Source organism: Limanda limanda, chromosome 15 (genome assembly GCF_963576545.1).
Source record: "Limanda limanda chromosome 15, fLimLim1.1, whole genome shotgun sequence".
In the NCBI taxonomy this organism is placed as follows: Eukaryota; Metazoa; Chordata; class Actinopteri; order Pleuronectiformes; family Pleuronectidae; genus Limanda; species Limanda limanda.
Window position 1 is genome coordinate 3,072,201 of NC_083650.1, and position 23,278 is coordinate 3,095,478.

Below are 23,278 nucleotides of genomic sequence, written 5' to 3' on the forward strand. Positions count from 1 at the left end.
TGAGACACTCGGAGCAAGAGAGAGCAGTGGAGCGAGAGGGAGAGAGAGAACACATCGCTGCTCAAACTACGAGGGTGAGTTTTAAACAGAACACAGTATCACAAAGCACCAGAGAGTAGGGGCTGGTATGTGAGGGTCCTTAACTATATCAGAGCTGCCAACTTTACAAAAAACCTTGGAGTGAGATATTGTCGTGGGTGACCAAAATTTTGCCGCGCACGCAGCCACACACGTTGGTGGCTCAATTATCAGGGAATTGGAATTAATTTGGCGTTGTACCCATGACTCATTCTGGTTGTTTGTGGGGCCCAAAGTCGTTGATAGGGGCGGCCTACTGGAGATGGACAACATTGGTTACATTCTGTGAAGCAAAGACATAGCTGAAGGTCCACCCACAGGAAATTTTGGTTTAAGTAGATGTTATTTCCTGCATTCTAGTGGCTTTTTGGGTGGTATGCTAAAGATGTGCAATACCTGAACTTATTCTGATTCATGTTCATCTGATCATGACTTGTATGGCCTTCTAGACTTGAGCTGAACATTCAACCAGAAAACTATTGTTGTGCCTCAATGACTGTCTATGTCCCACAATATAGCCTATAGACCTGTGTTTAAGAATAGACCAAGGTAGGTTGATTGACATTTTGATTACAATGATATTCAACTAATTCTTAACTGAAAACCTAACCTATATTGTTAATAATTGCCCACTGATGTGCCTACGTGCGTGTGCTTGCGTGCATGTGGATAGAAGGAAGTTTTAACATTTGTTTTTCCATGTTAATTTAATTTTAAAACCTCAAACAAATCTAGAAAATTTTTGAAAAAACAAAAAAGGTTGATTTTCAGTGCTTAAGAATTGAAAACAAAATTAAAATGCAGTTTGTAGTTGTACTGCATCTCAGAACCATATGTACATCAATATATAACGTTCATGACTTAAATGTACAGACATGTAGCTGACATGTTGAGAGAACGTTAAAGTAACGGTGATCAATAACGATCAACATAAACTGGGGCTACAGCTGAAGAGGGAAGATGACAAAGTAATGCAGAATATGTCACAAATGATAATCATACAATATCAAACAAACAATTGAGGCCTACTTAAGTTTAACCTCATGATCACCAGCACCTTTATATTATTTTAGACATATTTTTCTTATTTTAGATATTTTTCACGATATTCAAGAGTAATCTGGAAATGTGTTGAAATATCAAAGCGAATTTCGCGGACCCCCTGCAATGCCGTCGCAGAACACCAGGGGGCCGTGGACCCCCGGTTGAAAACCCCTGCTCTAGAGGAAGTAAAACCCGTAACATAGTTTCTAAAGATGAACCTGCAGAGGGATAATCACCGGTACAGCCTGCTCGACCCCGGCAGTGAAAGGATCCATTGTTAGAAACTGAATAGAAAAGAATCCTAGAGATGTTTTCACTAGTTTCATCTGAATTGTACCAACTGTTGTTTTCTGTACTTTAGAATGAGCCATTTATTTTGAAATACTTTATATTTACATACTTTATATTTACATACTTTATATTTACATACTTCATAAATAAATACTATGTTTACCTACTATATATTTAAGTACTTTATATTTACAAGCTTAAGAATTAAATACTTTATATTTAAATATATACATTATATTTAGACTGAACCATTAACATTAAAACATGATGTCTGACCTCAGAGTCTCCAGTCGACAGGTTGGATTCTGTAGTAAACCACACAGCTCCTTCACTGCTGAGTCCTGCAGGATGTAGTTTCTACTCAGATCCAGTTCTCTCAGATGAGAGGGGTTTGACCTCAGAGCTGAAGCAAGAGAAGAACAGTTGATCTCTGACAGACTGCAGCCCATCAACCTGGATAAAGACATGTGAATATTAGAATGTGTCCTCCTGTTGTTGTGGATCGTCATGTCAACACAGACTCTCAACATGCTGTTGACCTCAGTCCAGTCTGTGACCTGAAGACAAATATCAGATCAGACATGTTGGACCATTGTTTCATTCATCAGCTTCTTCTCTGTGTGTTGGTCAATGAGCAGGTTTGTGTAATTAAACACTGTTTAAAGTAGGGATGGCTCCTGACAGTCACTTCCTGTTTGTTTCTATACTTATCAGCTGTCCAACGTGTTTCAATAAGAATGTGACTTATTTTGAAAACCTGAGGAGGACGAGTGCTCGGCCTCAGTCCACATGTTATTTACAGACACTTTCTTAGTGATCAGGAGCAGGTGAGTGCAGGTGAATGGAGTTGATGAGGTGGACGTGACTGACAGGCTGGGTGAGTGACAGATGATTGAGGGAAAGTGAGCAGAACTGAGACAATTTAAATAAATAATGACCCAAGAAGAAAGAAAGTCTGAAAAGTGAACAAGGATTTAAGGACCTCAGAGTCTCAAGTCGACAGTTTGGACTCTTCAGTCCAGAACACAGCAGCTTCACATCTGAATCTTGCAGCTTGTTGTTACTCAGATCCAGTTCTCTCAGATGTGAGGGGTCTGACTTCAGAGCTGAGGCCACGTCTTTACACTGAGTCTCTGAGAGTTCAAAACGACCGACTCTGTAATTAAAGAAAATATCTGTTAGAATAAAATCAGAAAACACAACAGTGATAAAAAACATGATCATGTGACCCTCACCCTGGTAAATCCCCTCTTTGCATCATGAACATGTTAAAAACTCATCAAGAGATTCCTTTCCGATTTGGTTCAAGCGTTCATTCAGACCAACAGAGGAACTCATTAGATCAGGTGGTCAAAGGTCAAAGTTCAATGTCACACAACATGTTCATGGCCTGTTGAAGTCTCATGTCTGTCTTTAGGGGATTTCTTCACATTTAGACCAGTTGGACTCAAAGATAAACTGATAAGATTTCAGTGGTCAAAGTGACCTCATATTTCACACACACACACTCACACAGACACCCCTGACATCTTCCAAAAACCCTCTTAGGAATGTCACACTCATATTTATGTATTTTGTCATTTCTATTAAAGGCTGAATGCACATGCATAAATATACACAACGAAATGCAGTTGTGCAACTTTATCTGTTCAATGCACAATATTCACATTAATATTAATTCATATTTACAGCATTTGTTCAATCTTAATCTTCTCAGTTCAACAGTGTTCTGCAGAGTTCTGCTACTGCAGCACAATGTTTTTTACAAAGGCTTTGAATTGAATATGGTCATAAATATGAATATCACCTTGTATATAAGTACATATTAAACATTAGTTCTCCAGCTGTCAGTCACTCACTTCCATTATGTGAGATAAGGACTTAAAGGCCAGCGCATGCTTCTGCGTTTTTACATCCTTTCCGGAGTCCCATTTCCGGTTTCATGCCCCATAATACCGGCAGGAACCACGAAAGATTTAGAGGAACGAATATGGACCAAATAGAAGAGCTTTTGGCAGAAAGTTTGACTACTTGTATAACCCGTCGTTGACGGAATACAAGTACGCGCAATACCTGGAAGGAGATCTCGGCTAACTTTGCAGGTCAATGAATGTACGAAGCTGTGGAGGAAGATCAGGGACAAATTTGTCCGCCAGAAAAGAAGGACCAGTGGCGATGTAAATAAACAGTCAACGACAACTGCCAGACACAAAGAAGGCGTCTCTAAGGTCGTCTTCAACAAAAAACGTTACTCCACCTAGTGTTCTGGCGGGGAATTGCTTTGCAGCACGCGCAACCCTTGGAGAACCATAAATTGAAACGAGTCCATCAACACAATTGCGTCAAAAGCTACAGCCGCAGTTGCAGAAGCATGCGCCAGCTTAACTCTTTGTCTGTAGGAGTGAGACAGGTGACCTCAGGAGACCTCAAGTAGTTTGGATGCAAATTTCAGTCAACCACTGGATTATTCAGCCGGTTGCAGCCATTTTAATTAAAGTTCTTTGTATTTGTGTTATTAATAATACAGTTCATGGTTAAACTGTCAAATATCAAATCTCAATTACATTTCATTATATATCGGTATCAGATTTTCTTTCACTCTAATATCGATATGGTTTTTGAACGAACTCTCAGAAACTGATGCTTTAGGATGTGTCTGCTGCTGCAGCTGAGATGAAGCTGTTAGAGCAACATGACAAGAATAAAGTAGTAAGTAGCATCTCCATGACAGCAGGGTTATTCTTTAGTGCAGAATATTGTAATTCTCAGTACAGAATATACAGTAAACTTACTTTAAATGTATCCTCTGAAGAATCTGATTGTGGATGATCTGTTTTGGGTTTGTTCAAAATAAATACTCATTAGAAGAAACATCACATTATAAATGAAACGCAGAATTATTGTAAGTATTCATATTTACCTTTAGTCTTCTAAAGTAGTAGAATCCTGCTCTAGCTCCTAATGCTACACACACGAGGACTCCGACCACAATTGCTGCAACTAAACATGAAAAACATGTAATTCAGAGAGTAGAACTGTAGCATCAACAAAGTGCAGTGATGTGTCTTCAGTGTAGTGTAGTGTAGTGTAGTGTATGTGTGTGTGTGTGTGTGTGTCCTCCTCGTTCCTGTATGTTCTGGAGGACGGAGCCCTGGGGGATCTGCTCCACCAGGAGGAACCCAGGGCTCACTGCACCAGCCTCAGGTCTGACAGTCGCTCTGAGGATTTCATCAATCAGTTCTCGTCTCATGGGATCTTACCTTTGTCTATCGTCACGTAGCTGTTGATGAAATGCGTCTCCTCTTCACTGCTGAGTTCACAGGTGAATGTTCCCTGGTGATCTGAAGATAAGTGGTGCAGCGTGAGGCTGCCTGACGCTGACACATCCTCCACCTGCTGCCTCCACTGCTCTGAGACGCTGTGGAGGCCGTCGACCCCGGTCTGGTTCACAATGATCTGACTGTGGTTGAATTTCCACACCCAGTGTGTCGGGGGTTTGGTGTTTGGAGCAGTGCAGTGGATTGTTGTTGTTTTAAATGGTGACACACTGACGGGAGCTGAAAAGAAAAGGGATCAAATAATATCATCGTTGTCAGAATGTGGTTTCAGGCTCTGATGAGACTTTCTGAACATTTTCTATCATCAGAATGATTCATGTGGAGGAGGGTGTGGCCTTGGAATGATGAACTGAACTAGAAGGACACTCAGTGGAGCTGATATCTTTTCCAAGGACCAACAGTCAATTCAAGCTGCACCACATCTCACACACATCAGTCCTCTCAGGGAAAAAGTCCAGAAAGGTCCAATGTTAAAGAAAGAAAACTAATGGATCTGTTCAATGTTCCATTTGTTTGTTGGGCTTTAAGCAACATTACACAACAACTACTGGACACATTTCCATGACACTTGGCAGGAAGGTGTGTTATGGGTCACGCTCAGAGAAGAGCTCATCAAATGTTTGTGTTGATCCAGGATTTGTGTTTTTTTCACCTTTCCATTGTGAGAGAGGACGTATTTCAACATTTTCATTGATTTCCCTGCGAAAACCTGATGAAGGTGAAGAAACAATCTGACAAATTTAAAGGACTGATATTTATTAGTGTTTGAAATTTGGTGCAGATCTTGGGCCTGGTGAATTTCAATGTGGTTTCATAAGGAGACTGTTGGGCCTTGTGGAGGTCTGAGCTCCACTGAGTGACCAGTGGCCCAAGTTCCATCCTCACAACTAGTTTAGTGGAAATCTGTTCAGCAAACAAAGAAACAAACAGAGTAAAGATTGAGAATCAGCATTGATATAAAATGTAAGTTATTTGTAGGAGCAGATAATAAATATGCAGCAGTACGGTGAAGCAAGCAGAGGTTCAGATCCATAGAGCAGATTCAACGTACTGGGTTGATACCACACCGCGCTCCTCCTGCCATGGCGAGTGCTGATGCTGCAGATCAGAACAGCGTCTCTGTCTGACAGTGTCACTGTGCTGCTGATCTCATAGAGCTGCTGCTCCGTCTCCTTCACTGTGGTTTGGTTCTGAAGGGTCAAGGTGGACGGAGGCCTGGTGGACCAGGTGAGCTGCGGCTCGGGGTAGATCCCCTCTGAGCGGCAGGTGAAGCTGTCCTCCACCTGCTCAATGTACACGTGACGCACCGGAGCTGCAAGACAACATTTCTCTTTTATAACTCATTGATCATCTTTGCCTCATGAACTGTGGAGCTAATCATTAATTCGACATATTGTGCTAATTATTTAACACGTCACATATGAGCCATTATGTGGTGCTGCTGACATCAGCTGTGTCTCAATTCAGGGGCTGCATTTGAAGACCGAGCTCCAACGAGTGGATCCGTCCCCGTCCAACCTGTCCCAGGATGCATTGCACTTTAGTGACTAACCATTTTTCAAAGAGGTAATGATGTCAGCAAGCAACGAGACGTCCAATGCTTAAGTATCAGCTTCAACTCAACCCAACGGTACACATGTTAAACAAGGTAACAGCAATAAGAGACAAATATCATTTCTAGCATTTGTGATCTGTTTTCACTGAGAGTTTCTTTACCAGCTGCTCTCAGGTTGATAATTGACTCCTCCATGACTCCAGTGATGGTGCCGGTGTAGCACTCGTATCGGCCCAGGTCCTGAAGCTGCAGCCCCGTGAGCCTGATGGAGGCGTTTCCTCTGGAGATCTGATCTGTGAACAGAGATGTCCGGCCTCTGAAGCGATCGCTCTGGACTGCAAACTGGTCTCTGGCACTGTAGTAGGAGTGTACACGAGGTTTTCCTGGTTTCACCTGCATCCAGTAAATGACTGGGTCTGGACCAGGTTGAAAACTGCAGGGTAAGATGCAGCTCTCCTCTAAAACGCAGGAGACCTCAACATCTGTGAGACACCGGGTAAAAAAAAACAGTTCAGGATCAACTGTGTTGAATTGAAGCTTTTTTTCAAAGTGCAATTAGAGCATTTGCTCACAGACGGATTGTGAATATAAATATCCTGATGGAACTGTCTGTCTGTTTGACTGTTGACAGTTAACCTACAGTAGTTTTATCTGAGCTGCTTTCACAAAAACAACCTCGTGCCACAAGAGGCTTTCGAATGTGTAACGTACATTTACTGTCAAACCAAAGATATGAACTAAAAGAGGCTCAGATTCACACCAAGTTGGAAAAGTTGTGTGTTGATCACAGAAATGTTCATGTTGAAAATTTACTCTGAGATTCAGCAAAATCGGAACATTCTTTGCGATGAGAATAATTTAGGATCTGGAAATTTAGACGTAAAGAAAGATTCATTTTTTTAGAATCCTGTGTGTGTGTGTGTGTGTGTGTGTGTGTGTGTGTGTGTGTGTGTGTGTGTGTGTGTGTGTGTGTGTGTGTGTACAAAATAACACACGCGCACACCAATTTTCAAAAGAAACCCTCTGTATAAACCTCTGGTATAAACGCAGCTCAGCTGCAGAACCGGTTGATCATCACCCAGTGTGAATGTAAGCTTATTTATTTAGTTGCCTTATTGTTAAGGTTTGGTCAGTGAATTTTTGTTTCCTTTCATCCTATGCAGTGTACCTGTGTTGGGACCTTTATTGTGAAGGGTCACCAACGGAAGCTTTGACTTGATGTGGAACATAAACAACATGTCTCCTGGTTCAAGTCCACATTGTTCAGTTCTTATTTTACTGTGAAGTCTTTGGCAATGGCGATGAAATGTATGATCACCAGCTCTCAAGAGCCAGAGGTCGATTAAATTTAACTTTATTTCAGACTCGTAGGTCTCGTGACTCTTTGAGAAAATAAAATCCATTGAGAGGAAACTGCAGCGACGGAAATGATCTGACTGCGAATCTAAAAAGAGGTGACTATTAAAGGAGCAGGTATTCAACCACTGAGGTTTTTTATACCCTGACCCTCTTAATATTCACTGTGCAAAATACATATTATCACACTTCACATAGTCTTTGCACTTAATGTATTAGTTTAATTAAAATTATATTTTTAACAGGATAATTGAACTTGTATTTTAATTTGATTTCTGTGGTTTGAATAAAAATGTAAACTCATTAGACATCTTCATTTTAATTTTTGTTCTGCATATATTATTATTATAATGCTTTACACACTTAAAAGGCGCCATTTATAAGCAGGATATAAACTATTTTAATCTTATTGTAAGCAGATATCAGTGTTTTCGTGTAGATTCCTGCATTTTTATCTCAATTATAACTGGTAAAAAATACTGTAGGATAATGTGCTGTTAAAATTCTCATTGAATGTTTATATAATGTTTTCGGTTTCTACCAGGTTTGTGTGATGTAAAAAATTAAACAAAGGCAAATCATGTCCGAACTTTTTCCACCTTTAATGTGACCTATAACGTGAACAATTAAATTGAAAAACAAACAAATCATTAAGGGGGAAAAATTTTAAACCTACAATAACCTGGTTGCATAAATATGCACACCCTTAAACTAATACCTTGTTGAAGCACCTTTTATTTTATTACAGCGCTCAGTCTTTTTGGGTAGGAGTCTATTATTATGGAACATCTTGTGACTTGGCCATATTTGCCCACTCTTCTTTGCAAAAGCGTTCCAAATCTGTCAGATTGCACAGGCCTCTGCAGATCACCCCACAGATGCTCAAGTGGATTCAGGTCTGTGGTCTGGCTGGGCCATTCCCAAACTTGAATCTTCTTCTGGTGAAGCCATGCTTTTGTTGATTTGGATGTGTGCTTTGGGTCGTTGTCGTGCTGAAAGGTGAAATTCCTCTTCATCTTCAGCTTTCTAACGGAAGTCTGAAGGTTTTGTGCCAAAATTGACTGGTATTTGGAATTGTTCATAATTCCCTCCACCTTGACTCAGGCCCTGTTTCCAGCTGAAGAAAAGCTGGGCTTAATAATTATGCTATGCTAAGCAAAGACTGTTATTCGATTCCGGGTGATGTTTATAAGTTTGATTTGTGTTGCTGTGATATTTTGGTTAAAAGTTATTTTAAAGTTAATGTCATGCTCTTCAGTCTTTCTCTGCATGCAACAAGCTACTTCCTCTAACCTGGCACCAACACATACACACACACATCTCCCCACACATCTCTCTGACCCAGGGGGTCCGTTATCTTGATATTGGCTGGCCGTCATTTTGAAAGCTCACTTACTCAGGTAGACACACACACACACACATGCTACTTACATACACATCTTTATATAGTAAGGAAACCTTCAATAGTTTGTGTTTTTATACTTTTATTATCTTCATCGTAAATGTTTTTCTTCAACAAATGTTTTTCATTAATGTTGCAAGTATGAATTTTTCCAACCTCTACACTGTCAAGAACTCTTTATAGAAAGATGAGACTTCACGTACCTGCTGTGGTGAAAGTCCACATGATGAGGATCCACACAACCATAGACTTGAACGCATACATCTTTCTTTCTTTCTGTGAGAACTGAATGTGGATCAATGGAAGAGAAGAGACGAGTTAACAGCTGGTTGGACCCATAACACCGAGTCAGAGCAGCTGAGGTTCAGACTCTGCAGCTACGATCCCTGCAGAGTTCAAACTGTAGACTCACAGACTCGCAGTTCCATTGTGAACATTGTGTGATGCAAACTGAAAGTGACGAAGCGTTAAGAAAACAAGAGTTTACTCACCGAACCACAGAGTCTCCACTCCTCCTCCGGGTCTGTTACTGAAGAACAGGCCTGAAACCTGGTGAAATCCTAATAACCAAAGCTAAAGTCATAAAGACAAACGAACAGTAAACAAGTCCAAAGCTTCTCCAGCGACTGATCCTCACACGATCACAGTGGATGAGAGAAGTGAGTGAACACGGTGCAAAGAAAGAGGAACTTGACCTTGAGTTCAACACATCCGGGACAAGTTTCAGATATCAGGACAAACACACTTCAGCTTTCCTGGAGCAGCTGCTGCATTTATTCACTAACACACCGACTCGCATTGTATCGTGTGTTTTTGTACTTTGACTCTCTGGCTGCACCCAATTTAATACAGCACACTCCACCTCGGGATGAAGCATATAAACATCACGACATTTAGTACCATCGGTTAATAATTAAACACATGATCGTCAGTTCGTCTCCTGAATCATCCCAATGATGTCACGGTTTGGATGAAGGAGATGGACCCAGATGCAGAGATAGTTAAATAAAAGGGTAATTTAATAAAAGAAGTTCTTTAACTAACAAACAAAACCTTAACACTAACACTAAACAGGTAACAAACAAAACAAAAGGAGTAGCAAACTGGAAAGACAAGAACAGGAGGAACAAAACACAAGTAAGCTACACTAGGTTCAGGAGACCAGGACAGCAACCAGAAACACCGCAGGAAAAACAGACAATCCGACAGAGGACAAAGGGAAGACAGAGGTTTAAATACACAGGGGAGGCAGGGGCAATTGAACACAGGTGTAACACATGAGGGCAGAGGAAGACAATCACCGACAGGAAGTGAAGACAGAAACAACACACAAGGAACAGACTACAAAATAAAACAGGAAACAGAAACAGAGTGCAAACATGAAAACTCAAACAACAGAGATCTACCAAACAGAAAATACTTTTTCAATAAACTAAAACATGCACTAAAGTGCCAGATCCTGACAAATGAATATAAAATGAAACAAATGAAAGTGAACTAGTTCAGTTCTGGAACCGAGAACTTAATTCAAAATTTTAAAATATTACATATGAAAATCACCTAGTTAATTTTCTGCATTAACAGAACTTTCAACTAGTTCATTTTAAGTGTAAACTGGCACAACACTGAGTATAACCATATACATTACTTTATACTTATAACTTATAACAGAAGTTAGACGTCATACGAAAGTCTGATGATCAACTACATTTACATTTAAATATTAATGAAAACTCTAACAGACAGTAAGAACACCATTGTTCTCTCTTTCATCAGCTGTAAGTAGGAAAGAAAGTCAAAGTCCGATTCAAGTCGCCTCATGTGACACATCCTCAACCTCTAAAAAAACAGACTTAGTCTTTTGAAACTTCTGCTTTAATAAAATAAAATACTTTCCATCATTGCTGCACCAAACATTGTTTTTCCCTTTTGTTTAACCAGCAGATCACCACAGCAAATAATTCCTCCACTCCCATTTCCTCGGTTCCTCAACAGAGGCAGAGGAGGATAAAGAGCAGGAGGCAGAAATTCATGAATCATTTTGGGTCCTGGTCCAATTCGGGCTCTAGAAAGAAAAAAACACAATAAAAACATTGATTTATCCTATTTTAGTTTGATGCTGTATGTGTTGTGCAGGGAAAGGGACATTTCCTTCTGGGATCTGACACTACGGTGGCCCTTAGGGTAAAAACACAACAATATTTCACAAAGCACTACAGGGACTGACTCGCTCTTCCTCCATGTGTCTCTCACCGGTGAAGGTGAACTGAGGGAAGCTGCTCAGGTCTCCTCCTCCATAAAGTCTCTGGAGCTTTGCTGTCTCCTCTGACAGGTGACGCTCATAATCGGACTCCTCAACTGGTCCTCCACTCAAACTGATAGGAGACAACAGGATTCATAGCTGTTCATGTACGGTATTAACAATGTGGTACAATTACTCATTTAACCTTTAAATAAGCAGGACATCTACAACCTACATTTTCCATTTCCTAGACAGATCTGATCAAATTACTCAAGGCCCTTTAATATAATAAAACAATATGATAGGAAACTTCTTTTGTGTGTCTACCTGCGCAGGTTGTTGTATTCTCTGATCTTCTCCAGGAAAAGTCTCTGGACTGGATCCAACTCTGAACCACACACACGAAAACATTAAAGTTTAAAACGTCTGTTCACCATAAAACAAATTGTCGCCATCATCACTTCCATCTTCTCCTCCTTTGCCAGAGCATCAGCTTCTTTATCCAACGCATCACTTGTTTCTTGCAGAGCTTCAGTTTCGAAAATGTCCACTTCAGCCTCCACCATAAAGTTATGGATTCAAGTGTCATGGTTTCTTCTTCCTCCTCCACCTGCACACACGTGACATTGGCTCCCGCAGGTTGATCAGAGGCTGAACTCGTTTTTACCGCCTCATCAGTTCCCGGAGGCGCTGCAGGAATTTGACAGACAAGCTCTGTCATCAATGAGGTGGTTTCTCCCTCCTGCTCTTGAAGGTCGGCAGAGAGAGAGCTCCACTGAGAAAGAACTTTAGACACAACTTCACCCTCATCTTCGCCCGTGTTCTCGGCTTTGGCCACAGCTTCGTGTTTGGCACCGACCAACAGCTCCTGGAGTCGTTTCTCTACTTCCTCATCGAGAGTAAACTTTGTTTGGAGGAGCTCGTCGGTTTTCAGAGAATCCACCGAGGTATTCACTGAATGTAGAGTTACAGACTCTAAGGTCATTTGTTCAGATTCGCTCTTCTCCTCTTTGACAGCGACGTTTCCTGAGGATGATTCTACTCTAGATTCTACTTTGATTTCCGAAGCTAAATCTGCAGGTTCCTGTGCATTCTGGATGGAAGCAGCATGTTCAATTTCTACTGTACGTTCAACATCAGCAGCTTCACTCTCTAGAGCAGAGGTCATGGACTCTACTGATGGTTCTACTGCACTTTCTAATGAAAGCTCTACTGTTGCTATTGTAGTTTCTAGTGTTGCCACCGGGGGAGGAGTGGCGTCTCCTGAAGGGTCTCCTGTCGTTTCTAATGAAGGTTCTACTGTTGTGGTGAAGGAGACGCTGACGACTTCCAGATCCGCACTCGTGGCTTGTTCTCTTTCAACCGTTGCTATCGTCTCCACTGATACTGCAACAGAAGCTCTGGTTTCTACTGGAGGAAGACTGACCTCTACTGGTGATTCTACTGCAGTTTCTATTAATGTGATGTCTACCATAGATTCTGCTGAGCCTTCGACTGGTGCTACTCTCTCTCACGTTTCCTGAGGAGCGATGCTTGTGTCTGCTGATGTCTCTATTGCAGTTTCTACTGAAGGTTCTACTGTGAACAAGATGCTCGCCTGTCCTGAATCTGGAGCTGCTGTTTCTACTGGGACATCTATCAGAGGCTCTACTGGAGCTTCTACTGCCTCTACAGGATTAATACCAGTCTTAACTGATGATTCTATTGCAGTTTCTGCTGGTGTGTTGATGAATCAATGATCACTGTAAGATGACGAGGGCTGGAAGTAAATGAGGAAATGATCCAGTGAAAGAAGATAAAAGAAAAGAGTGGTTCTGTCTCCTGAAGGAAACAAGTGTTTCCACCGAGGGTGAAGTTAATCATCATAGAGGAACATCACAAGATCGAAGTGTTGGAACAATCAGTGACCACACAACGGAGCCAGAGGAGAAGACATTTGTAGATTAATTTAGATTTCAGTGGATAAATGGAAGCTTGGAACTCCAGGTGGCGCTAGAGGACAAGATAGAAGTCACCAAAGTCATCAACAGTCATCCTCTGTTCTGTATTTAAGCTTTTCATCCCCTGATGAGTAAAATCCTAAATGTGTCATATACTGAAAGATACCACACAGATTTATAGAAATACATTTTAATAAAACATTAAATGTGCCATAACAGTCGATGAAGTAAAGTTACATAAACATATGTACAAATACAAAACAGTACCAGATATAAAATACAAATCCTCTTCTTCATCCTGAGGTATTTGTTTGTCCTCTGTCTCAGACAGCATTTCCTTCTTTTCATGGTTCTTATTCTTCATCAGTCATAAACACAAACTGCAGAAGATGTGAAACTATTAAACGTCAGGACATTTTCTTTTTCTCTTAATCTTATTGAATCCATTGAACTTCTTTTTTTCTGTCAAACACTTCTTATCTTGAAGTCACAAAGAACTGAGATGGGCTTGAAAATGAAGCTGCTGCTGCTTCAGCCTTTGGATCCTCAGGACACAGCTCAGCCTCCGTCCACACACACTGTCCTCTTCACACTCACCTCCACATAGGTCCATCCCATCTGTTGAGAGAAGAAGACATCAGTGTTACAGAGACTCACTTCATCAGCTGTGAGTCAGTGATGCAGCACATCCAGTAGAAAGAGCAGCAGGGACTTCAGTCCTGTTCAGAGGTGGAGCAGCTTCCTCTCTGCTTCATGTTGTTAGGAATTTCAAACTTTTAACTATAGGTTGTGTCTGAAAGAACTCTTAATAATAAAGCTAGAGGTAGTTTTAGCTAGATATAATGCACATACAAATTAATTTAATAACCGTTGCTGTTTAGTGCCAATAATGTATCTTTTAGTTGTCCTCATAATTAACTTCTTGGATATTAAAGCATATTTTCATTAGCTGTATTCAACATCAGACAGAATTCAAGGAGCTGTCCTTTCTGGGGCAAAGTCAGTATGACATTGTTTAGTTTCGAGGATGCGAATGTTTACACATTCACAGTCAAGATTGTTTTGATGGAGCAGACACACACAATAATAGGTTCTCAAACCATAATGGCACAGACTCTTTTCATAAAGGCGGAAGGGGAGGTAGGAGCAGTGGGTCAATAACATTACCTTATACAAATCATTATTTTCAACCTTTCGCTTATCATATTTAATATTTGGAATTTGCTAATAATGTTTGTACGTCACAAGGATGGCCAGTCTAACAGCTGTCCTGATAGGAGAGTCGAAGAGAGTTTGTTATGGTTAAGTTGGTGCAGCCAAGATGGCTAGAGCAAGACACTTTCTACTCAAGGCTGAATTACGAGACAACATCAGACTGTCAGGGTAGATAGAGTTGCCCTAGCAACCGGTAGAGTAGCGTAGGTGCATGACGGAGAGCTGCTCCCTGTCACTTCCTGGATTCGGTGACAAGAGGCGTGGGACTGCGGCTGGACCAATAAGGGAGATCCAAAGTGATTTGCGGTGACTCCCCTCCAAATATTCATAACCAATCACATCAAATCTACTGTTATAACTATACCAAACCCCTTCTGTTCGGGGCCATTTTCATCTTCCTACTGCTAACTTAATTAGCATAGGCTGTGATAATTGTCCATAGCTATGAATAACTTTTCATTGTATCTTTAAATAAAACATTTGATTGAACCAAAATCTTGGATCGGCTTCTCTCATTATATAGGATAAAAAAACACGCCTTAACAATGTTCACGTGTTGGAATGAACCCGCTAAGAGCTCAGTGTGTGTCCTCTGCATGTCAAAGTGCAGAGTGGACACCTGAGAGCAGGCACGTGCACAGATAGACCCCTAGTGGTGCTCAAGCACCAGCCCTTTTGCCCTGGATGAGAAAAGTGCCCTTTTGCTGGAGTCCAATTTTTTCCTCATTCATCAATATTTAGGAATAAAAATTACTCTCTCTGTCATCAATTACCCCCCAATGTGTTTTGATATGTGACGGGGCATTTATCTGAGTTCTTGTGAGAATTTCGCCCCGACATGCTCCGCGCGCTCACCAGCACCCGCTGGCCCCTCCCTCCTCATGCAGCTGAGGGCCAAGCGGCTGCAGCCACTTCTCCTCTGACCCGCAGCATCAGACAAACAGGTAATGACGCTGTGTGTGCAATCCCCCGACGGTGTTTGGGGATAAATTAACCACAACATTAGCACTGAAAACATTACGTCGCAACTGGTCCGACGTTTCATAAAAAATAAACTAACAAAAACCTCACGAAATCCGTTTTTTCAAACCCTTTCCAGCTGTTTACTGACGTTTTTCATGTTTAATGAAGAGAGAGGGAGAGAGATACAGACAGACAGACAGACAGACAGACAGACAGACAGACAGACAGACAGACAGACAGACAGACAGACAGACAGACAGACAGACAGGCAGGCAAGCAGGCAGAGAATTTATCGTAATTATTGAAATGAAAGGTAGGTCTTAAGTTGAGCTGCGTGAGGTATATATTGTGGTATATTATAATGCTGCTTATACTTCAACTCTGTCAGAAAACAGTAAACAAAAATGTGTGTACTGTGTTGTCAGCTTTATAGAGATTATGTAATCACTCTTGATTATTATGCACAAAATTGATTTATCTCATTTACAAAATTTGCAGCATAATGCCAAGAAAAGCAAGGGGACAGGGAACTGCAGCAAGCAGCTCAGGGTAGCATCCCTCTTATATATTGGATCAGGCCATCAACTAGTAAAACAAATGAGGGAGAATCAGTATTTATTTATTTATTATTATTATTTTTAATTTCATAAATAATTTTGGCGATGGGTGCCCTTTTTTTTTGGTTTGAGCACCGGCCCCCCAAAATGTCTGTGCACGTGCCTGCCTGAGAGGTGGATTTACTGCCGTTACAGGTGAAGCCATGTTTCACTGTGAGTTGATGAACATCTGCTTCTGACAAACTGGGACCAGATGAGACAGATGGAACTCAGCAGAGGTTCTGCTCTGTATAAAGAGCTCCTGGTTACCATGGTGATGATGAGAGGCTTCAGTCCCACTGATCTCAGAGCTGTGACAAAGATCCACCTGATCAGTTCTTCACTGATGAAGTAAGAGAACAAACTGTCTCAGATCAGATGGAGACGACACCATCTCTGTATCTCGTGTGAGGCTGTCAGCTGTGGTCCAGCTTCACTTCCTGTTCACATGAAAACAACAACTGTCGTCTTCACGTCAACTCAATCAAATGATCCCAAGCAACTTGTGGCTCGTCTGATTGGCTGACTGTTGTCTCTCTGTGTCTCTGTCCAATCCTGACGTCTGTCCTCATTGTCCTCTCACAGCTTCACTGAGGAAACACTGAGGCCTGAACTACAAAGACACTTCAACATGTTCGGGAGATCTTTCTGAAATCAGCTCAACTGAACCTGATAACCAGCGTCATGTGGTCACATGACGCTGGTTATCAACTCGATAAGTTAACTCAGGTTTTCCTCATCGAGATCTGAGCGTGCACATAAAAGGGGCGGGGTCTACTGTGTATGACCAATCACCAGTGTTGGGGAGTAACGGAATACATGTAACGGCGTTACGTATTTAGAATACAAATTATGAGTAACTGTATTCCGTTACAGTTACAAATTAAATAGATGGTATTCAGAATACAGTTACATTGTTGAAATCAGTGGATTACATGACGGTACTTCTCTGTTTCACGAGTTTAATCACTGTCTCGTAAATCCACCGGAGGCAAAGCCCCCAGGAAGCAGCTGGAGACCAGGGCTGCCGTAAGAGCGCCCGGACCCCGGCGGCGTGAAGAAGCCTCACCGCGACCGGCTCGGGACCGTTACAGGCCCGGGACCGAGGCTCTGAGAGAGTTCCGTCGCTACCAGAAATCTACGGAGCTGCTGATCCGCAAGCTGCCCTTCCAGCGCCTGGTGAGAGAAGACCGACCTGCGCTCCCAGAGCTCCGCTGTCATGGCTCTGCAGGAGGCCAGCGAGGCACGCCGGGTTCACACCGGACGCTGAAGCGACGCTAAAATAATATCACCCGTTGACCCAGAAGTATAAAAGCATATGGTCACTTGTTGCTCCAACATTAACTGCAACAGCGTCCCAATTTAATGTCATCCATCTTCAAGAACTTCTCCGCTGTTTGCTCCGTTCAATGTCGGGTTTCGATGGTAAATTACGTATTCTCCGCCCCCCCCCCTCTCTTTTTATCTTTATGACTGCTTGTGTGTCTGTATGGAGGGGGGCATTTAATAATGTGATCGGTCAAATTGGTAAATTTAAAACTCCAGGACAACAGAAGGGGAATACAAACTATGGGATGCATGCTTTATCATTTATATCATATAAAATATGTCATCAATATCGTTTAAAATCATTTTTCAGTGTGTTTCCTGGAGCGATATGCTCGCGTCAAGCGCAAAAAATAGACCCGACGCCGAAACGATCGCTGCACGGCGCGAGGCAGCCTTGGCGCAGGGGGGGGCTTCAGCCTCCGGTGGGGCCGGCACAGAGGTGGGAGTGGATGGGAGCCGGACATCCAGCTGGCCCGCCGCATCGGCGGAGAGAGAGTTTAAACTGCTGCTGCGCCACTGACTATAACAACGCCGCAATCATACACTTAAAAAATGCAATACAAACCGGAAGTATTCCAAGTATTCAGAATACGTTACTCAGATTAGTTAATGTAATGGAATACGTTACAGATTACATTTTTGGGCATGTATTCTGTATTCTGTAACGGAATACGTTTTGATAGTATCCTTCCCAACACTGCCAATCACAGACATGGACAGTTTGACTGACGGCAGAGCCTCATATTTCACAACCAGAATAAAACTGTTGTATAATAAAAATCAGAGGAAAACTATGGAAGCGTATTGCATTCACTTAAAATAATAAAAAAGCCTTGGATAAATTTTTTTTTTAAAAGTTCGAAAAACAGGATTATTCCGGTTTTTTCGAATTATTATTTTTTTTCCCTGTTTTTCGAACTTTTTTATTTTCTGGATTTACGAGATAAAAATCCTGTTTTCTCAGGAAAAGGCGTTCCCTTAATCCTGCCTGAAGCTCTCACACGCATGGAGTATGGTGGCTGCTGCATCAGTCGACCCTGCAACTAATGTAGCCGAGCGGCTTGTTCTATTATACTGTCAGGAGGCCTCAGCCGAAAGAGGACACGAGAGATGGTTATTGAATCGGGACATCACACTCGTTTATTTTCCTTCACACTTTTCTCTATCGATAGAACCCCTTTCCGTTAGAACCCCTTTCAAAACAAGAGTCCCAACCACCAACCTGCTTATAACAGGAACTATTATACGAGATAAAAATCCTGTTTTTCGAACTTTTTTATTTTCTGTTTTTACGAGATAAAAATCCTGTTTTCTCAGGAAAAGGCGTTCCCTTAATCCTGCCTGAAGCTCTCACACGCATGGAGTATGGTGGCTGCTGCATCAGTCGACCCTGCAACTAATGTAGCCGAGCGGCTTGTTCTATTATACTGTCAGGAGGCCTCAGCCGAAAGAGGACACGAGAGATGGTTATTGAATCGGGACATCACACTCGTTTATTTTCCTTCACACTTTTCTCTATCGATAGAACCCCTTTCCGTTAGAACCCCTTTCAAAACAAGAGTCCCAACCACCAACCTGCTTATAACAGGAACTACACATCAATCTTCTATAATAAAGCCACTAATGCGCCAAAAATAAAAACTATCCTCTACCTATCTGTAGCATATCCCCCGAAAGATGGTCGAGACTTTCAACTGATGTTTTCAGGTTTATTTGACGCTACGTCTATGGACGCTATACGTCACTTTCAAAATAAAAGCATAGAAAAAAATTGGAGCGAAAAACAGGATTTTTATCTCGGAAAAACAGGAAAAGTTTTTCGAACTTTTTTTTTCCTGTTTTTTCGATATGAAAATCCTGTTTTGAACTTTTTTTTTTCCTGTTTTTGCAATACGCTCATTATCCAAAACAAAATAAACTCAGTCAAAGCTTCTAAATGATGGAAGAACAGCTGGTAAAACATCTGGGATCGGGTCAATGTGTAAGTTGCAGCGCCCCCTGGTGGCATCAGGTAAAAATATATTACGTGACCATGACATAATAACGTGTGTGAACGAGATAAATAACTCAAGGCCACGAGATCTGAATCTGTTGTTTAATAACAAGACGAGTGGAAGAGAAGAAGACACACACTGTCTCACTGTCTCTGAGGTCACACACTGTCTCACTGTCTCTGAGGACACACACTGTCTCACTTTCTCTGAGGAAACACATTGTCTCTGAGGACAAACACTGTCTCACTGACTGAGGACACACACGGTCTCTGAGGACACATATTGTCTCACTGTCTCTGAAGACAAACACTGTCTCTGAAGACACACACTGTCTCTGAGGGCACATACTGTCTCACTTTCTCTGTGGACACACACTGTCTCTGAGGACACAAACTGTCTCACTTTCTTTGAGGACACACACTGTCTCCCTGTATCTGAGGACACACACTGTCTCTGAGGACATACAATGTCTCTGAGGACACACACTGTCTCCCTGTCTCTGAGGACATACAATGTTGCTGATGACACACTGTTTCTGAGGACAAACACTGACTGTGAGGACACACACTGTCTCCCTGAGGACACTCACTGACTCTGAGGACACACTGTTTCTGAGGACAAACACTGACTCTGAGGACACACACTGTCTCACTGTCTCTGAGGACACTCACTGACTCTGAGAACACACACTATCTCACTGACACTGAGGACACATTGTTTTTGAGGACACACACTGACTCACTGCCTCTGAGGACACACACTGTCTCTGAAGACACACACTGTCTTCAGGAAGCTGACTGAATGCATCTGGTGTTTTGGTGACAGGATGAGTCTGGAGGGATTTGAGATGTTCTCGGTGAGTTAGAGATCAACTGAACCAACCAGACGTTGATAAACTTCCCTTATCCGTCCCTTTAAGGAGAGTGTGCACCACACAACAGTGTAGAGTCACTGTGGTCAGTGGGCGGAGCTTTTATACGGGTTGATCTCCAACTTAACCCGGAGCAGTTTAGCCGTTCATCATGAGTTACCATGGTGATTTACCTCATTAAGAAGTGGATGAGCTTCGTAGGACTGAAAAAACTAAACCTGAAGTTAACCTGATAACCACAAATCCTGCTTGGTAGAACAGATCCTAGATCTGTGATACTGACTGTGTTTAGTAAAATACTGATGAAAGCAGCGTGGACTGACTCCACTATCTACTGACCTCAGAGTCTCCAGGCGACAGGTTGGACTCTGCTGTAGATCAAGCAGCTCCTTCACTCCTGAGTCCTTCAGGTTGTTTAGTCTCAGATCCAGTTCTCTTAGATGAGAGGGGTTTGACGTCAGAGGTGAAGCCAGAGAAGAACAGCTGATCTCTGACAGTCTGCAGCTCCTTAACCTGGATAAAGAATAAAACTTAACTGTAAATTAAACTGAGTTCATGTGTGAAAATAACACACATATTCATGTCAGCACAGACTCATAACATGGAAGATAAATAGGAAATCAGACATGTTGGACTAAAAACGAGTCCTGATTCAGTACAAATAGATTATTTGGACCCGGTCTCTGTCATGCAGATCAGTTTAGGGAAATCCAGAACTACATTCAGTGTTCTAACAAGTAGCTGAATATTTTAAAATGTCACAGCTTAATTAATGAATGGATTCATGTTATGTATGAAAAGGAATTATGTTTAATTAGAATTCAATAAGATAAATTGGGTATGAATGCTGTTTTGCAGATATGAGATCTACAAAAGTCAATCAGTGAACTGACCTCAGAGTCTCCAGTTGACAGGTTGGACTCTGTAGAAAACCACACAGCTCCTTCACTCCTGAGTCCTGCAGGTTGTTGAAGCTCAGATCCAGTTCTCTCAGGTGAGAGGGGTTTGACCTCAGAGCTGAAGCCAGAGAAGAACAGCTGATCTCTGACAGACTGCAGCTCAACAACCTGGATAAAGAATTAAAGTTCATGTTTGAAAATAAAAGACAAGTCAAGTTGTTGTGGACATTTTCTGGAACTTTTCCTGCAGCCTCCTAATGAAGTTTCTGAGTGAGTCCATGTAAGAATAGAGCAGGTGAATGTCCAGAGGATTCACAGAGAGCGAGAGGACGTGTTGATGAGGTTTCTAACACGTGACGGACGTGAAACTGGAAAAACTCAAATATCTCAGGATGAAGAAGAGGAGCCATACACGTAGAAGACTAAGACGTTAACTTGGAAACGCAAGGAGATTCCAGAGCTTTTGGTGATGAGGGCCGACGCCGGTGTGGATGAGCTGTAAACAACAACACTGATCTTTCCTCAGCAGGATTTATATATCATGTCCGGCCTCCTGCTGCACCACCCGTTCGAAATATGTGAAAGTCAAACTCCAGAAAATGTCCAGACACTATTTTACAGAGTTCATGACTGAAAACAGCTTGAAAGTCCTCGTGTCCTCTGGGTTCAGTTGTTTGAAATATGTAACTTCACCACTAGATGTTTCTAAATATCTTGCTGGACATGTTCAGGAGTCGTACACGTGAACAAGTGGACTACGTTAACACGTACGACACATGGAGACGTCACTAACTCCTTCACAGTGAACATGTCACTCAACATAACTTAACCTAACCATGGTTGTCATGGTGATATTTGTTTTGGCTCCGCCCCTCGTCTGAATGTTCCCACATGTTCCTATTGCTGTGAACGAGTCGGACCAGAACAATCTCCTGCTGCTGCTTCAGCTCCAGAAAATGTCCGACTCACTTGTCAGAACATGTTCCCCAGTTGATGTGTGCAAAGGGCGAGCAGTTCTATGATCATGTTTTCTTGAAGTGGCGATGATCTGAGCAGCAGTTTGACCAGTTGAAAGTGGTGCAGGGAGCCTGAGGAACACGTGTGTACAGGGCGGGACAGAGATCTAGTGGTGAAAAGATAAAGGCATGGACGACTCCGTGTAAGTCCTAAAACCAGAGGAAGGGTTTCATGTTGGAAACAAACCCAAAGTGGAAGAAAGAGAGCTAAAGAACTTTGTCCTAAAAATAAAAGGAATCAAACATAATCAACTTGGACTCTGGACCCTGAGCCCAGTCCCAGAACACCAACGCAGCACGCTGTCATGTGGTCAGTCCACAGGACCACCGGGACATGTCCTGGTTCGCTTCCACAGAAACATTTTATGTACACATTGTCCAGCATTGGATTGTTTCTCTGTCAGTAAAACTTCAGTCACATTGAGCCTGACTCGGTCCTCAGCGCTCATTCTACAAACATCTCTCAGCTCAGTATCAGTGTTCACTGTTAGGAACACATGTTCTGACCTTTGACCTTAAAGCTCCTGTGTGGAAGATTCAGGTGAAAGGATCCATTGTTAGAAACTGAATAGAAAATAATCCTAGAGATGTTTTCACTAGTTTCATCCGAATTATACCAACTGTTGTTTTCTTTACTTTAGAATGAGCCATTTATATTTATATAACTTATATTTAAATACTTTATATTAACATATTGTTTATTGACATACTTTATAAATTAATAATATATATTATATAGTATATACTATATATTGAAGTACTATATATTTACAGACTTTAGAATTAAATACTTTATATTTAAATTTAAACATATTTAGACTGAACCTTTAACATTAAAACATGATGTCTGACCTCAGAGTCTCCAGTCGACAAGTTGGACTCTGTAGAAAACCACACAGCTCCTCCACTCCTGAGTCCTGCAGGGTGTTTAGAGTCAGATCCAGTTCTCTCAGATGAGAGGAGTTTGACCTCAGAGCTAAAGCCAGAGAAGAACAGCTGATCTCTGACAGACTGCAGTTCTCCAACCTGGATAAAAAAATATTAATATTTGAATGTGTCCTGTTGCTGTGGATCGTCATCATGTCAACACAGACTCTCAACATGCTGCTGACCTCAGTCCAGTCTGTGACCTGAAGATAAATATTAGAT

The 23,278-nt window shown here is 41.8% G+C and overlaps 1 protein-coding gene across 1 annotated transcript; it reads right to left on the reverse strand.

Annotated features, from left to right (window-relative positions):
• Nucleotides 1–13,463: 13,463 nt before the first annotated feature.
• LOC133020204 (NACHT, LRR and PYD domains-containing protein 12-like) lies at nucleotides 13,464–21,454 on the reverse strand. Its single transcript, XM_061086681.1, has 3 exons — nucleotides 21,108–21,454; nucleotides 20,554–20,727; nucleotides 13,464–13,864 (listed from the first exon to the last, which is right to left on the reverse strand). Exons 1-3 carry the CDS (start codon nucleotides 21,302–21,304, stop codon nucleotides 13,840–13,842), a joined length of 396 nt encoding a protein of 131 aa, XP_060942664.1. The 5' UTR covers nucleotides 21,305–21,454; the 3' UTR covers nucleotides 13,464–13,839.
• Nucleotides 21,455–23,278: the final 1,824 nt, after the last annotated feature.